Source organism: Sphaerodactylus townsendi, linkage group LG06 (assembly GCF_021028975.2).
Source record: "Sphaerodactylus townsendi isolate TG3544 linkage group LG06, MPM_Stown_v2.3, whole genome shotgun sequence".
NCBI classification, from domain to species: domain Eukaryota; kingdom Metazoa; phylum Chordata; class Lepidosauria; order Squamata; family Sphaerodactylidae; genus Sphaerodactylus; species Sphaerodactylus townsendi.
In genome coordinates, this window is record NC_059430.1 from 11,270,424 (window position 1) to 11,288,347 (window position 17,924).

General features: G+C 56.4%; 1 protein-coding gene across 1 annotated transcript in view; it reads left to right on the forward strand.

Annotated features, from left to right (window-relative positions):
* LOC125435297 (X-linked retinitis pigmentosa GTPase regulator-like) overlaps positions 1-17,924 on the forward strand; it is a 74,042-nt gene that overhangs the window by 42,426 nt on the left and 13,692 nt on the right. Inside the window, 4 exon segments of the mRNA XM_048501486.1 lie at positions 4,907-4,969; positions 7,682-7,840; positions 8,969-9,118; positions 12,021-12,179. Coding sequence (XP_048357443.1) covers positions 4,907-4,969; positions 7,682-7,840; positions 8,969-9,118; positions 12,021-12,179 — 531 coding nt within the window.

Consider the following 17,924-nt stretch of genomic DNA (forward strand, 5'->3'; position numbering starts at 1 on the left):
CCCACCCCCCCCCCCCCCCACCCCCCCCCCCCCCCACCCCCCCCCCCCCCCACCCCCCCCCCCCCCCACCCCCCCCCCCCCCCACCCCCCCCCCCCCCCACCCCCCCCCCCCCCCACCCCCCCCCCCCCCCACCCCCCCCCCCCCCCACCCCCCCCCCCCCCCACCCCCCCCCCCCCCCACCCCCCCCCCCCCCCACCCCCCCCCCCCCCCACCCCCCCCCCCCCCCACCCCCCCCCCCCCCCACCCCCCCCCCCCCCCACCCCCCCCCCCCCCCACCCCCCCCCCCCCCCACCCCCCCCCCCCCCCACCCCCCCCCCCCCCCACCCCCCCCCCCCCCCACCCCCCCCCCCCCCCACCCCCCCCCCCCCCCACCCCCCCCCCCCCCCACCCCCCCCCCCCCCCACCCCCCCCCCCCCCCACCCCCCCCCCCCCCCACCCCCCCCCCCCCCCACCCCCCCCCCCCCCCACCCCCCCCCCCCCCCACCCCCCCCCCCCCCCACCCCCCCCCCCCCCCACCCCCCCCCCCCCCCACCCCCCCCCCCCCCCACCCCCCCCCCCCCCCACCCCCCCCCCCCCCCACCCCCCCCCCCCCCCACCCCCCCCCCCCCCCACCCCCCCCCCCCCCCACCCCCCCCCCCCCCCACCCCCCCCCCCCCCCACCCCCCCCCCCCCCCACCCCCCCCCCCCCCCACCCCCCCCCCCCCCCACCCCCCCCCCCCCCCACCCCCCCCCCCCCCCACCCCCCCCCCCCCCCACCCCCCCCCCCCCCCACCCCCCCCCCCCCCCACCCCCCCCCCCCCCCACCCCCCCCCCCCCCCACCCCCCCCCCCCCCCACCCCCCCCCCCCCCCACCCCCCCCCCCCCCCACCCCCCCCCCCCCCCACCCCCCCCCCCCCCCACCCCCCCCCCCCCCCACCCCCCCCCCCCCCCACCCCCCCCCCCCCCCACCCCCCCCCCCCCCCACCCCCCCCCCCCCCCACCCCCCCCCCCCCCCACCCCCCCCCCCCCCCACCCCCCCCCCCCCCCACCCCCCCCCCCCCCCACCCCCCCCCCCCCCCACCCCCCCCCCCCCCCACCCCCCCCCCCCCCCACCCCCCCCCCCCCCCACCCCCCCCCCCCCCCACCCCCCCCCCCCCCCACCCCCCCCCCCCCCCACCCCCCCCCCCCCCCACCCCCCCCCCCCCCCACCCCCCCCCCCCCCCACCCCCCCCCCCCCCCACCCCCCCCCCCCCCCACCCCCCCCCCCCCCCACCCCCCCCCCCCCCCACCCCCCCCCCCCCCCACCCCCCCCCCCCCCCACCCCCCCCCCCCCCCACCCCCCCCCCCCCCCACCCCCCCCCCCCCCCACCCCCCCCCCCCCCCACCCCCCCCCCCCCCCACCCCCCCCCCCCCCCACCCCCCCCCCCCCCCACCCCCCCCCCCCCCCACCCCCCCCCCCCCCCACCCCCCCCCCCCCCCACCCCCCCCCCCCCCCACCCCCCCCCCCCCCCACCCCCCCCCCCCCCCACCCCCCCCCCCCCCCACCCCCCCCCCCCCCCACCCCCCCCCCCCCCCACCCCCCCCCCCCCCCACCCCCCCCCCCCCCCACCCCCCCCCCCCCCCACCCCCCCCCCCCCCCACCCCCCCCCCCCCCCACCCCCCCCCCCCCCCACCCCCCCCCCCCCCCACCCCCCCCCCCCCCCACCCCCCCCCCCCCCCACCCCCCCCCCCCCCCACCCCCCCCCCCCCCCACCCCCCCCCCCCCCCACCCCCCCCCCCCCCCACCCCCCCCCCCCCCCACCCCCCCCCCCCCCCACCCCCCCCCCCCCCCACCCCCCCCCCCCCCCACCCCCCCCCCCCCCCACCCCCCCCCCCCCCCACCCCCCCCCCCCCCCACCCCCCCCCCCCCCCACCCCCCCCCCCCCCCACCCCCCCCCCCCCCCACCCCCCCCCCCCCCCACCCCCCCCCCCCCCCACCCCCCCCCCCCCCCACCCCCCCCCCCCCCCACCCCCCCCCCCCCCCACCCCCCCCCCCCCCCACCCCCCCCCCCCCCCACCCCCCCCCCCCCCCACCCCCCCCCCCCCCCACCCCCCCCCCCCCCCACCCCCCCCCCCCCCCACCCCCCCCCCCCCCCACCCCCCCCCCCCCCCACCCCCCCCCCCCCCCACCCCCCCCCCCCCCCACCCCCCCCCCCCCCCACCCCCCCCCCCCCCCACCCCCCCCCCCCCCCACCCCCCCCCCCCCCCACCCCCCCCCCCCCCCACCCCCCCCCCCCCCCACCCCCCCCCCCCCCCACCCCCCCCCCCCCCCACCCCCCCCCCCCCCCACCCCCCCCCCCCCCCACCCCCCCCCCCCCCCACCCCCCCCCCCCCCCACCCCCCCCCCCCCCCACCCCCCCCCCCCCCCACCCCCCCCCCCCCCCACCCCCCCCCCCCCCCACCCCCCCCCCCCCCCACCCCCCCCCCCCCCCACCCCCCCCCCCCCCCACCCCCCCCCCCCCCCACCCCCCCCCCCCCCCACCCCCCCCCCCCCCCACCCCCCCCCCCCCCCACCCCCCCCCCCCCCCACCCCCCCCCCCCCCCACCCCCCCCCCCCCCCACCCCCCCCCCCCCCCACCCCCCCCCCCCCCCACCCCCCCCCCCCCCCACCCCCCCCCCCCCCCACCCCCCCCCCCCCCCACCCCCCCCCCCCCCCACCCCCCCCCCCCCCCACCCCCCCCCCCCCCCACCCCCCCCCCCCCCCACCCCCCCCCCCCCCCACCCCCCCCCCCCCCCACCCCCCCCCCCCCCCACCCCCCCCCCCCCCCACCCCCCCCCCCCCCCACCCCCCCCCCCCCCCACCCCCCCCCCCCCCCACCCCCCCCCCCCCCCACCCCCCCCCCCCCCCACCCCCCCCCCCCCCCACCCCCCCCCCCCCCCACCCCCCCCCCCCCCCACCCCCCCCCCCCCCCACCCCCCCCCCCCCCCACCCCCCCCCCCCCCCACCCCCCCCCCCCCCCACCCCCCCCCCCCCCCACCCCCCCCCCCCCCCACCCCCCCCCCCCCCCACCCCCCCCCCCCCCCACCCCCCCCCCCCCCCACCCCCCCCCCCCCCCACCCCCCCCCCCCCCCACCCCCCCCCCCCCCCACCCCCCCCCCCCCCCACCCCCCCCCCCCCCCACCCCCCCCCCCCCCCACCCCCCCCCCCCCCCACCCCCCCCCCCCCCCACCCCCCCCCCCCCCCACCCCCCCCCCCCCCCACCCCCCCCCCCCCCCACCCCCCCCCCCCCCCACCCCCCCCCCCCCCCACCCCCCCCCCCCCCCACCCCCCCCCCCCCCCACCCCCCCCCCCCCCCACCCCCCCCCCCCCCCACCCCCCCCCCCCCCCACCCCCCCCCCCCCCCACCCCCCCCCCCCCCCACCCCCCCCCCCCCCCACCCCCCCCCCCCCCCACCCCCCCCCCCCCCCACCCCCCCCCCCCCCCACCCCCCCCCCCCCCCACCCCCCCCCCCCCCCACCCCCCCCCCCCCCCACCCCCCCCCCCCCCCACCCCCCCCCCCCCCCACCCCCCCCCCCCCCCACCCCCCCCCCCCCCCACCCCCCCCCCCCCCCACCCCCCCCCCCCCCCACCCCCCCCCCCCCCCACCCCCCCCCCCCCCCACCCCCCCCCCCCCCCACCCCCCCCCCCCCCCACCCCCCCCCCCCCCCACCCCCCCCCCCCCCCACCCCCCCCCCCCCCCACCCCCCCCCCCCCCCACCCCCCCCCCCCCCCACCCCCCCCCCCCCCCACCCCCCCCCCCCCCCACCCCCCCCCCCCCCCACCCCCCCCCCCCCCCACCCCCCCCCCCCCCCACCCCCCCCCCCCCCCACCCCCCCCCCCCCCCACCCCCCCCCCCCCCCACCCCCCCCCCCCCCCACCCCCCCCCCCCCCCACCCCCCCCCCCCCCCACCCCCCCCCCCCCCCACCCCCCCCCCCCCCCACCCCCCCCCCCCCCCACCCCCCCCCCCCCCCACCCCCCCCCCCCCCCACCCCCCCCCCCCCCCACCCCCCCCCCCCCCCACCCCCCCCCCCCCCCACCCCCCCCCCCCCCCACCCCCCCCCCCCCCCACCCCCCCCCCCCCCCACCCCCCCCCCCCCCCACCCCCCCCCCCCCCCACCCCCCCCCCCCCCCACCCCCCCCCCCCCCCACCCCCCCCCCCCCCCACCCCCCCCCCCCCCCACCCCCCCCCCCCCCCACCCCCCCCCCCCCCCACCCCCCCCCCCCCCCACCCCCCCCCCCCCCCACCCCCCCCCCCCCCCACCCCCCCCCCCCCCCACCCCCCCCCCCCCCCACCCCCCCCCCCCCCCACCCCCCCCCCCCCCCACCCCCCCCCCCCCCCACCCCCCCCCCCCCCCACCCCCCCCCCCCCCCACCCCCCCCCCCCCCCACCCCCCCCCCCCCCCACCCCCCCCCCCCCCCACCCCCCCCCAAAATAAATAAATAAATAAATAAATAAATAAATAAATAAATAAATAAATAAATAAATAAATAAATAAATAAATAAATAAATAAATAAATATATATTGTTTCCAAGAGCTATATAGTTGGTTCCAGAGTTAAGTTCTAGATAACCTCTATAGTTCGGAAAGTTTTAAATTGGCAAGCAGCAGCCGAACAGGGAGATGAAAAGCAGAAGCTTAACCTTGCCTCCCTGAGTGACAAATGGGAATAACCCACATTTGAAGTAATCAAGATTTGTTTTTCTATGGTTTCTTGCAATGAACACCTAAACAAAGCATGCAAATGTTTTCAGAGGCAGTGAAAGAAATATTTAGTGAGCCATTTAATTACTCAGACCCCATTCACTGCAGTTGACTATCTTGTAGATGGCAATACAATTACTGTAAAATAATTCTATTAAACATGTTGAATAACTTATGAATGGTATTGTGTTTTTAATTCATAGTTTTAAAACCAGAAAAAGTAAAATTAGCTGCATGTGGGAGAAATCACACCTTGATTTGTACAGGTATGTAATGTACATTGTTCATACATCAAAGATTTTCCTGTGGCAAATTCTTACTATGTTTTTTGGTGGATGGGTTGAGGTGAGGTTCCTGCATAAATTTTTATTAGTGTCAAGGCTTGAAAAGTCAACTAGTGCATCTAACCAATTGACTAATTGCTTATAGCTTCTCTTACTGCTTTGTAACCATGAATCTGGGTAACCTGATTTTGTCAGATCTCAAGCTAAGCAGGATCCTCCCTTATCAGAATTTGGATGGGCGATCTTTAAGGACTACCATGGCCATGATGCAGGGGCAAGCAATGGCAAACCACCTCCCAACGTCTCTTGCCATGAAAACCCTGCAGGGTCACCATAAGTCTTTGTGCTACACGCACACACACAACCGTAAATTTTAGAATTTGGAATCTTCCTTTGAGTTCCTTCACTAAATGGTATGGCTAGAACATTGCACACAATTCTAATTGGTGGAAATAGGAATTGGACCTTGGTAGGATTACCTCACATTGCCACAGTCTAGAATGGACAGTAAGAATATTTGCAACGAAGAGCTCAACACTAGGGCATGTTTCCATTTTCAGAGCAAGGGAAGGGATTGCCTATTTCCAGTGCCGCTTCCTCCAAACCACACTTCACAGAGAGCCAATGTTTTGCCTGTACTGCAGCCTAGCCACAGTATGTTAAGGAGCAGCAGTGGCGTAGGAGGTTAAGAGCAGGTGCATTCTAATCTGGAGGAACCGGGTTTGATTCCCAGCTCTGCCACCTGAGCTGTGGAGGCTTATCTGGGGAATTCAGATTAGCCTGTGCTCTCCCACACACACCAGCTGGGTGACCTTGGGCTAGTCACAGCTTCTCGGAGCTCTCTCAGCCCCACCTACCTCACAGGGTGTTTGTTGTGAGCAGGGAAGGGCAAGGAGATTGTAAGCCCCTTTGAGTCTCCTTACAGGAGAGAAAGGGGGGATATAAATCCAAACTTCTTCTTCTTCTTCTTCTTCTTCTTCTTCTTCTTCTTCTTCTTCTTCTTCTTCTTCTTCTTCTTCTTCCTTTAACCTTGTTGCAAAGAACTTCCCTGGTGCCAACCCTATTTTATAAGATGACCAGGATTTGTGCATGACCAGAATATTCAGTGGGGCTTGTGCAGTAGTCTCCCATGGATAATTAAGTAATATTTTATGCACACATATCATTACAGTGTGTCAACATACAACAGAATTTCTCTTTTAAAAATACAGTATACAAAATATATTATCTGTTTCACTCTTATAGCAGCAGGAATTATCTCTGTAGCCTCCCGTTTTATCAGCAGAGACTGCCAATATGGCAAATGCATTTTCTTTCTGTCTAAAAATGAAATAAACCTTGGCAATGCCAGCTGCTTGGTCAGAGGAAGAGAGAATCAGGAGTGAAGAAAAGGAGGAGTGTGGATTTCTAACCCCTCTTTCTTTCCTGTAAGGAGAGCCATGATGGATTACAAACTCCTTTCCCTTCCTCTCCTTGTATCAGACACCTTGTGACAGACACCTTGTGAGGTAAATGAGGCTGAGAGAGTTCTGAGAGAACTGTGACTAACCCAAGGACACACAGCAGACTCTTCAACTAAGAGCCCGCTGCTCACGTGGAGGGGTGGGGAATCAAACTTGATTCTCCAGATTAGAGTCCACTGCTCTTAACCACTACACCACGCTGGCTGGAGAAGTGAAAACTCTAGCAACGATCTACTGTAGTTGTCAGGCAGGCAAAGATGTGCAGCCTGGTCTGGAAGATGGGGGCAAGGATTCTTCCATGACCCTACCCTCAAATCCACTGATTACAGTGGTCTGAGCAAGTGGCACGGCCACCTCTCCCTTTCCACGTTTGCCTTTTCCAGTATTATAGACTGCCCTTCTTCATTGCTCCTTACAGCTTTGTCATCTGCTGACTGAATATCAGCCAGTCCCCTCCTGGGGGGCTAATGCCGGACATCATCTACTTATTTTAATTGTGGAAGATCACTGCTGCTAGTGTTTTAATGTTTAATTTATTTATTGTTTTAACTGAAACTATTTGTTGTATTCAAAAGTTGATTGGTTTGTGAACCGCCCTGAGCCCTTCGGGGGTACGGCAGTCTATTAAATTTTATTGTTGTTGTTGTTGTTGTTGTTGTTGTTGTTGTTGTTGTTGTTGTTGTTGTTGTTGTTGTTGTTGTTGTTGTTGTTGTTGTTGTACTGGAAACTGCTGCTGTGATAAAGAACTCTCCAACATAGCTTTTCTTTCTCAGTAGAACTTTGTAGGTCTCTGATATGGAGGAGGTGTTTCTTGTACTCCTCAATCTAAACTAAGGAGGAAGGGTGAAAGAATCCTACCCCCCAGCTAACTGCTAGGCTGCAGCAGGAAGTGTGTAGAACATGAAGTTAAGATACATGTAAAATTGTTCTCTCTGCAGTTAACAATATGAAAAGGCAACAGTAACCTGCTTTTTTTATCTGTGGCCCCTTCCGCACACGCAAAATAATGCGTTTTCAAACCACTTTCACAACTGTTTGCAAGTGGATTTTGCTATTCCGCACAGCTTCGAAGAGCACTGAAAGCAGTTTGAAAGTGCATTATTCTGCATGTGCGGAATGGGCCTAAGTGAGGGGGGAAAAACTTGAACTGAATGTGTTGGATTGTTTTGAAGTGTTTCTGTGTCTTTGAGTGAGAATGTACTTTACTCAACATGTGCTTTTCTGTTTCGAGAACAAGGAAGAGTGTACGCTGCCGGAGGAAACAGTGAAGGGCAGTTGGGATTAAATGACACTGAGGAAAGAAGCACATTTCATCATGTTAGTTTTTTTACCAAGCAGCACAAGATCAAACAGCTGGCAGCTGGATCCTACACTTCAGCAGCACTTACTGGTGAGAGTGACAGCTAACTCAAGAGTTGCGTTGGAGGGGAGAGTTATTATATTTGAGGGATATTTTTCCACGGATATTTGTGAAAGCCTTGAAATCAAGATTATTTTGTGTATCCAAGACCAAGCTGGTCATTAGGCAGTGGTGGGATCCAAAAATTTTAGTAACAGGTTCCCATGGTGGTGGGATTCAAACTGTGGCGTAGCGCCAATGGGGCTGGGCAGGGCACAACGGGGGTTGCCAGGCATTCCGGGGGTGGGGCATTCCTGGGCGAGGCTGTGGCAAGGACGCAGCCGCTGCGCCAGTCCTTGGGTGGGAAACGAATGCACGCAGGCGCAGGCTGCCACGCACGCCGGTGCACCTCCTGCTAGACTGCTTCAAGTTCTGCACGCTACTGCTGAGAGGAGGGGCGTAACTAAGGCAAAAATCACGTGGCAAAATCACCAATTAGTAACCCCCTCTCGGCACACACAAATAATTAGTAACCTACTCTCGGGAACCTGTGAGAACCTGCTGGATCCCACCTCTGGTAATATGATGAGGCAAGTCTAACACTCTGGAGAATCTGCTACAGGGTTTGGCATCTCCCCTGCTTCCATTCTTTCTAGATGATCTGCACTTTTTAACAGTTTTCTGTGCATTTTTTTTAGCAACTTTTAACAGATTTTCGAGATGTGCCTCAGATGTTAGAAATGCAGGTTAATTTATGGAAATAATCTTAAACATTCCAGAGATTAAGGTTTATAATAGCATGTTAGAAATTGGACAGTGATTTGCCACAATCTCCTAACTTTCAAGGAGAGATGCTCCTAAATATTGTTTCCCCCTCTCAACTAAAGATTTCATTTTGAGATAAGAGAATTTTAGGCAAGAAAGATGGAGGAATGGGCATACAGTAGGGATTTTTTTTATGATTCACAACTATAAATTCCAGGAAACCACACTATATTGTTAATTGCTTTTTAAATTCCCCTCCTCTAACCTTCCCAAGGGTAAAAAAATCACATGATGAAGTGTAGGAGTTGTATTTCAGAAGTCACAGCATGGCTGCTCAAAGCTCCTGGATTGTGTACTATTTACTTATTTAAACTTGTCATTAGCTTTACATTGATGAGCTCTGTTTCTTTTTAGAGGATGGACAGCTTTTTATGTGGGGAGATAACTCTGAAGGACAAATTGGCTTGGCTGATGAAACAAATGTGTGTTTTCCTCACCAAGTGGATGTTGGAAAACCTGTTTCCTGGATTTCTTGTGGATATTACCACTCCGCCTTGATAACACGTAAGTGTGGAAGTCCAGAGTTATCCATAGTTTGCAGTGTTCTTTTTTAGTTCAGTTTTTGTTTGTGTTCAACTTTTCATTTATTTTTATATCACTTGTTTTTGCATTAATTTTCTAGCGGTTTCAAAAAGCAAGACGTTTCTGGCTATAAAATCTTGTTTTCTATCCAGTTTGGATGAAGGTTATTTATTAAAATATTTTTAAGGGAAGTCTCATCTAGAGCACATGGCAGTAATCAAATATAACCAGGGTATGCACTACCATAGCCCAATCTTTTCTGGCCAGGAAAAGCTGCAGCTAACTAGTAGAAGCTGGTAAAACATACTGCTGGTCACAGCTGCAATCTGCTTATTGTAAGGAATCAGTAAGGTCCAGTCCAAAAGTAACCTTATCCGTTCTTTATTGAGCTGGCTTTCATGATCGACTCTACAGACAATGCAGATTCTAACCCCCCCTTAGTCGGACGACCGCTTTTACGGGTCTCTGTTCCCGCCAAGAACTGGACATAAACAATTACTCATTCCCACAAACCAGAAGCAGTTTCACACAGACAGAAAGCAAGGTTAAGCAAGCGACAACAACTGCGCTGGGCAATCAGCCCAACGCGCCAAAGGAATCTCCTCCAAGGCCGAACCAGCAACTCTAACTACCAACCTTACACTTATACAGTAATAGGTCCGGGTTCAAGAGCACCCTCATATTATGAGCCCGTTTCTTTGGGAGAGTGTAACCATAATGGGCGATATTTTAAATCCCAGGTCAGACCTTCTGTTTGCTAGTTGAATTTCCATCTTGTTGGGATTTAGCTTCAGTTTGTTATCCCGCAACCACTCCAACACTGCCTCCATGCAGGGTGTCCGCAGCCTTCCTAGAGTTGGCTTGAAGCACAAGATAGAGCTGAATATCATCTGTACATTGGTGACAGCTCAACCCAAATCTCCAGATGATCTCGCCTAGGGATTTCATTTAGATGTTAAAGAGCAACACCCTACAGGCCAAAGACTGTGACCTAGGCTGCGTGAGTCCTATAACCAGACCTAAAAACAGACTGGAAGAGATATAAACAAATCACTTCATCCAGGAAATCTTGAAGTTGTTTAGCCATCGCCCATTCGATCACCTGGCTCAAGAATGGTACATCTGAGACTGTTTGATAGTTAATGAAATCTCCTGGTTCCAGGGTCGGCTTTTTAAAAACTAAATAAATACATCATAGCTGGTTTCAAGGCTGGTATGACCACCCTTTCTCTCAAACAGGCTTTAACTATCTCTCAGAACCAAATCCACCCCAAAACAGCATCACTTTCAATGTTGTTTAACTGGGGACCCCAGATTCTCCCTTTAAGGTGGATTTAAAAGGAGAATTTGGGCTCTCTAGTTTAAACACCATTGAAAGTGATGCTGTTCGGGGGTGGATTCCAGCATCACAGCAGCTGCCCGGGCGGGGCTCAGATTTTGCACCGAGCTCCATTTTCCCTCTATGCCTCTGCCCAGAGTGGAGGGCAGAAGGAACTGCCAGCTGCCGGCTGGGAGCCCAGCTGGCGGGGGGCAGGGGAGGGCAGGGTGGGGGAGTCTGCTGTCCCTGGCCTCGGAGAGCTGCTTTTATAAGCGCTAGCCCGGGGAGGGGCTTGGGGAGGTGTGGCCATGCCCTAGGGGCGGCTGGGGGTGTGGCCCCCCCGAACCTCCCCCATAAAAAATCTATACCTACGTCCCTGCTAGCAGGCATCAACTTCCTTGGACCTTACCCACATCTTTCGACTGAATACACTAAAAAGTATCCCAAACAACTGGAAATTTGGCAACCTGGCACATTTGACACTGGGGGAGCTGATCTCTGTAGTTTGGAGATTAGCTGTATTTCCAGGAAATCTGCAGACCCCACTTTGAGGTTGGTCACCATACTCTGGGAAACTGGTGTTTGTGTGTGGGGGAGAATGCTTGAACCACCATTCTACACATTGTGGTCTTAATCTGAATTGGGCCCTATTGTGACAGGAACCGATATTCCAGCTGTGGGGGAGGGAACTTGTATGTCTGATAGAAAGTACTCATATCAGACTGGGATACGAGGACTGTGTAGTTGGGCTCTGGGGCAGATTGGCCATTAAGGCCACCAGGGAAAGTGAGGAGGTCTTCAACCCCCACCACAGGAACCATTGGCCCCTGTCCAGTGTGAGGCAGATAGAAGCCACTATGTGGTGGCATCTGTCTCACACAAAGCAGGTATGTGTGTAAGCCAGTCAGGAACCACAGGATCCTGCTCATTCCCACCTATAGACAGGGTAGGCCAAGGGGCAGGCTCTCCCTTTTCCAGTTTTGGCCTCCCAGTCTGCCCTTAATCACACCCTTTGTCTGAACTGCCTTTGAACTCTCTAAACAAGATAGGCAGGCTCCAGGAGGGCAGAGGGAAATGAACAATGGCTTGTTTTTGTTTGTTTTTGTAATAAAACAAATTGGTGGTGTTTTTTCTCAGTTTTAAGATGAGTTTTGAGTTTTGGATTTATATCCCCCCTTTCTCTCCTGCAGGAGACTCAAAGGGGCCTCCAATCTCCTTGCCCTTCCCCCCTCACAACAAACACCCTGTGAGGTAGGTGGGGCTGAGAGAGCTCCGAGAAGCTGTGACTAGCCCAAGGTCACCCAGCTGGCGTGTGTGGGAGTGTACAGGCTAATCTGAATTCCCCAGATCAGCCTCCACAGCTCAGGCGGCAGAGCTGGGAATCAAACCCGGTTCCTCCAGATTAGATACACGAGCTCTTAACCTCCTACGCCACTTGCTGCTTCCTTTTTTTCCTGATACATTTTCCTGATAACATAACAATAGGAAACATGCAGAAATATTCTCCAGGTGAACCTGTGATTCTATTGTTGTAGAAAATGATCTCCCTGCTCTATTTTTCTATAGGAGATGGTGAACTGTATACTTTCGGGGAGCCTGAAAATGGAAAGTTAGGCTTGTCACCTGAGCAACTGAAAAACAACAGGATTCCTCAATTTGTTTCTGGAATTTCTGGAAGGGTTAATAAGGTCGCCTGTGGAGGAGGACATACGGTGGCTCTTGCAGGTATACAAATGGTGACTTTATTCTGATTTCTGAGTACCAACATGTTTGGTATTCAGGTTGTTTGGTATCTGTTGTTTGAATCCCCTCAACAAGTAAATTAGTTGCACAATCCTGAAGTCGTTACGTGCGACGCAAGGAATAGGCGAGACGCTGCGATATCATGGTCCGGTGGAGAGAAACTAGCGGCTAATCTGCCGTACTCTGGTCCCTGGCACCTTTTATTAGGGTTTTTGGGAGGCGGGTTGGGAGGCGGGAGAGCGGGAGAATGTTGCGCAATTCATGGCCTGCAGGGGCAGTGTACGTGCAGGAAGAAATGTCTCCGTCTGGGTCAATTCCACATCTGGGGGTCTTGTGACCCATGACTCAGGCATCTTGTGACCTGTGAGTCATGGGGGTCTTATGACAGGTGAGTGTGCTTGCCCAGAGGGCAACAGATGGCGCAGGCATTCCTGTGCTCTGTCTGAGGCTCTGCTGGGTTCAGGTCAGGTCTGTCTCACTGGGGATCTAGGGGTGTAATACTGTTTTCCAGACAGGAAATGGACTTCTTAAACCACTTGTAGGCTCATTGTGGGAGAAAGATATGTCTACTATATAGGTAACCATCTTTTCTCCCCAAGCTGATGCAGGGAGCAGTTTCTGCAAGACAAACAGGGTGTGGTAGAGACATAAAAACCTCACTCTACCCTGCTGCAAACTCCAATCTGTATCAGAACTCCTCCTGCTGCTTGTTGTGGTAAAATTACACTTCTGAGAATCACAGATTCAGAACAACATGCAGCTGTCGAATTGTAGGGTTATGTTTTTATTCTCATCGCTCTGAAATAATGTTGTATTTTCTTTGTACCCACTCAACAGTAAGTATTATGTATGAGATAAGTGAAAAAGGTGGAGTACCTTTTGAAGAGAATGGTCATTTCTTCTAGCAAAAGCTAAAGGCAGCTACTGTGTTTCCCCGAATATAAGACAGTGTCTTATATTAATTTTTGCTCCCAAAGATGTGCTATGTCTCATTTTCAGGGGATGTCTTATTTTTCCTGTGTTCTGTTCGTCGGGCATGCTTCCAAACAAAAACTTTGCTATGTTTTACTTTCGGGGGATGCCTTATATTTCGCACTTCAGCAAAACCTCTACTATGTCTTATTTTTCGGGGATGTCTTATATTAGGGGAAACAGGGTATTTTACAAAAGTGACACTGGTAAACAAATGCAATAGTAGAAATTTAAGGGAAAGAGAGTCTTTCAGTAATGATAAAGAATAGACAAAGCTATGGCTAGAGAAAGAAGCATCGTGAAACATCTGTTCTATTTAATCAGAGATATATTTGTGCTGTTAAGTGATGTATAGGATTTATATTCTGGAGTGAGGAAACAATTAGGCTGGGTACCATATGTGGTGGACAATAATAGGCTTTGGTGAATTTGCAGTGGCAGATTATATGTCAATCCTTACATCTTGATACACTCAAAGTGATTTGATGAGAATCTTGGGGTAATTTGTCTATGTTGTGAACCTAGAAACACAATGAACATCCGTAGAAACACAGTGAACATCCTTAGAATTATGTATTTAAGGATGCACATTTTGGCAAGAGAAGGGTGTACCGTAGGCACCAAAATATCCAATAATCTGTAGGAAATTGAATTAATTTATGATTTGATAATGTGGGGAGAAACTAAAGCATGTGCATGGCAAAACATGATACAGGAAAGAGATCAAAAACAGGTCTGATTTGGAAGTTCTTTTAAGACTCAGACTTTGTCACACAGTGTTAGGTCTCGATCCTTGAAACAATAAACAGGATCTGGATTGTTGATCAGTAGTGTTTATTGGAAAGGTAATGAAGCACCCAGCTTCCAAGAAGTCAGTTCTGTCAGACCTGGCTCCTGCAACCCTCTTTAGCCAGAAACAATCCCCCCCTCCTGTTTTCCCAAAGAGAAAGAGTTACATCGGAGCCCCAGGATCAGCAACAGAAAGAGATAGAGCCACCTGGCCTCCTACCCCCATAATGCAATGGAAACATCCCGCTTCTCGTGAGAGTTGAATGTGTCTGGGATAATCCTAGTTATCTATCAAGGGTGTGAAACCATAAAAGGAAGATCAAGAAAAGAATATTCCATTAACACAGTGGTTACATTTAACAGGCAGAATGCATATATCTAAAAGCAGTTATATTGACATGAATGCATCTCAATCACCTAGATACAATCGCTGTCTATCTATATCTATAAACTGACTCATGCACAGAACTCAAAAACCACAGAACCTACAATGTTGAAATTTGGCACACCGGTTCATTATGTGGGTTAGGTGCTCACTAAGAAAGGATTTTTCAAAATATTCAGTTTTACTTGAGTTATTACACATTTACTGTTTTAACTGCTCATCTCTGGCCATCTGCGCGAACATTCTAAGGGCAAACCAGCCCCTTAGTCCACAGACATGCTGCACGAACATTCTAAGGGTGACAGTTAAATACCACCAGCTTCAACAAATAGGCTGCAAAAAAGCATGCTGAACGTCACCCCGAAGTTAACAGACAGGCTGTGAAAAAGTACTCCTCCACCCACCCTCACGTTAACAACACCAGTACAGCCAAAAACAATCAAAACAGATTACAAACCACACTATCACCTTGGACTACTAAACATTTGTCAGGTTTTGCATATGGACATCAGATTGATTACTGTGCAGACAAGTTTACTGCTCTCGGCCTCTGACCACCCTGTGCTTGGTGTCGTGCTCTGAAGTGGCGGGATGAGTCCCCAGGAATGTGCTGCAGTGGCAGTACAGTCCAACTCCCTGCCCTTCAACCCTACCGTGAACCTCTTCACAACCTTCTCACTCATCAGCATCCAATTGCAGAACACTTCCTTTCTGCATCCCGAAAATACAACGGCTGCTTCCACATGACGTCTTTTTGGAGCCCACCAGGTGAAAGAGAGCAATAACACATTGCATTAGAAAAAGACAACTACAGGAAGCTGCTGCAAAATATGCGAAACCCATCAGTCAACAGACAGGCTGTGAGGAAATATGCTGCATGTCACCCCAAAGTTCACAAACAGACTGTAAAGAAGTATGCTGAATGTCACCCCGAAATTCATAGAGAGCCTGTGATGAAGTATGCGTAGTGAAGCACGGGTGCCCTGCTAGTATTGTATATAGCCAGGACCTGAGTTTGGAATGCATCTCAATCACTAGGTGCCATCCCTGACAAACAGCAATTATATGGCACACCTGATTTCAGCAAGACTGCAGGCGCGGCTGATCCCGGTTGGCACGGGGCTTCCGGAGGGCTGGGCACCGAGCAGGATGGCTTCCTACTGCACAGAAGGAGCTTGGATCCCAGCATAGGGTCACAGCATCTAGGCAAAATATTTCAGCAAAACTAAACTAAACAATAAAAAACAAAGGAAAAATTTAACACGTCTCTCTGCCTTCTTTGACGGTCGCCTCCCCCAGTCCAGAGTTAGAGCTTCTGACCTAGTGGAAAATACCCCAAACTCTTCCCCAACCAGGTTACCTGGCACATAGTATATACTACATGGGTTTACAACAATCTTGGAGTGCAAACTTGTCTCCTGTGTTCTCTGAGCTTCAGATACATTTTATTCCCCTCCCCCTTGCTATTTTCTCTTCTTCTTCCTGGCAGCCCTCATATCCTTGTCCTTCCCCCTTCCCCCTTCCTCCTCTCCTTCTCATCCACCCACCTTTTATTTGCTCCCCTTTGTTTATACTGCTACTACTTCTCATTGCCACTACTTCTCAGGGAGCAGCAGTGGCGTAGGAGGTTAAGAGCTCGTGTATCTAATCTGGAGGAACTGGGTTTGATTCCCAACTCTGCCGCCTGAGCTGTGGAGGCTTATCTGGGGAATTTAGATTAGCCTGTGCACGCCCACACATGCCAGCTGGGTAACCTTGGGCTAGTCACAGCTCTTCTGAGCTCTCCCAGTGTTTGTTGTGAGGGGGGAAGGGCAAGGAGATTGTAAGCCCCTTTGAGTCTCCTGCAGGAGAGAAAGGGGGGATATAAATCCAAACTCTTCCAAATCCAAACTCTTCATTATGAAAAAAACATAATTTCTGACCAAAAATAGGGAAAGGTGGGATGGTGGGATACTTTTTGCCATCAAATATGCCATATGGCTGATAAGCATCATGGTACCTATTTCTTATTGTGGCAACGATGACCTTTAAGCTCGTTTATAAGCGTTTCCGCCAGGTAAAGGTCACGACAGCACCGCTCAGCTACATTTTTCTTTGGCTGGGCTTTCACCGCTTTTCGCTAATACCAGCGAAAACACCAGCTTATTCCCCTCATTGTACGCGGAACACAATTACTTTTTTTTTTTTTTAATTAAGGTAGATAATGTAACGGTTTCCCGGTGCGGCGGAATGTGGGCTGGCCTTCGCGTGAGACAGCCAGGACGCTACGACTCTGGCCCTAACCTGGTGGAGCATCCACCCTCCAACTGTTAATCCAGGCCCTGCGGGACCTTGCGGTAGAGTTCTGCAGGGCCTGCAATGACGGGGCTGTTCCACCGGACCTTTGGAGGAAGCAGCCGCTGATGGTGCCCCCAGCCTTTGGCCCATGACATCTGGGTCATTTGTCTATCGCGATGGGACTCACCATTCCTCCCGTTTGGGGGGAGGGGATTTTGAAAGTAGAATGCTGGGCGCCCGCTCATGTTTTCGAACACCATCTATTGGCATAATTGAAAATAGATTTTTTTTTTTTTTTTTTTTATAAGCTGCCGCTGCTTTTAAATGTTTTAATTGTCTTATATTGTTATTTCCATATGCTGTACACCGCCTGGAGCCCTTCGGGGATGGGGTGGTAAAAAAGCCTAAGAAATAAATAAAAAATAAAATAAATAACATCCCACATAATGGCCACAATAAAGAGGTCCATTTAATTTTTCGTTAAGTTCCCCTTTACTCCCAAGAATTAGAAATATAATTCTATAGCAAAAGGAAGGGAGTTTAAAGCCAGCGAAGGATATCAGTCAGCTACCTTTTTAGTCTCTGTAGCTATTTACAAGACTGACTATAAACTATAATATGAGCATTTTAAAAGTTTATTTAAAAACTTTTATTTCTAACTTTCTAGCTTTCCAAAGAAGTCTGAAAGACTGAATCAGCAGATGACTGATTCCATAGTAGTTGTTGCAGGGTCTGCATATTGATTGTGTTGAATCTGATTCCCCAGAGACATTTCTGAACAGGGAATCTAACCATTATTATCTATCCAAGTCATTCTATGCAATCCATACCATAGTTACACCTCCAGATTTCAAATCAACTTTTATAATCCCTAGAACAGGGGTAGGGAACCTGCGGCTCGAGAGCTGCATGTGGCTCTTCTGCCCCTGCACTGTGGCTCCACGAGCCGAGCCGCCGGCCCCATCCTTGCCCGCCCTGCAGGCAGCAGGGCAGGCGCACCAACTGCCCGCGGTCGGCTGGGCTGCGCTGCGGGCTTCCCCTCTCGCCTGCCCCGTTGGAGCGGGGCGGGCACTTTCCTGGCGGCCGGCTTCATCCTTGCCCACCCTGCAGGCAGCAGGGCGGGCGCATCCATGCGCTTCTCAGAATGAGCGGAGTAAAAGGTTAAAAAAACCCTATATATATAGTGTTATCTTTATTTTAAATGTCAAAAATTATTTGCGGCTCCAAGTGTTTTCTTTTCCCGTGGAAAACGGGTCCAAATGGCTCTTTGAGTGTTAAAGGTTCCCTACCCCTGCCCTAGAATG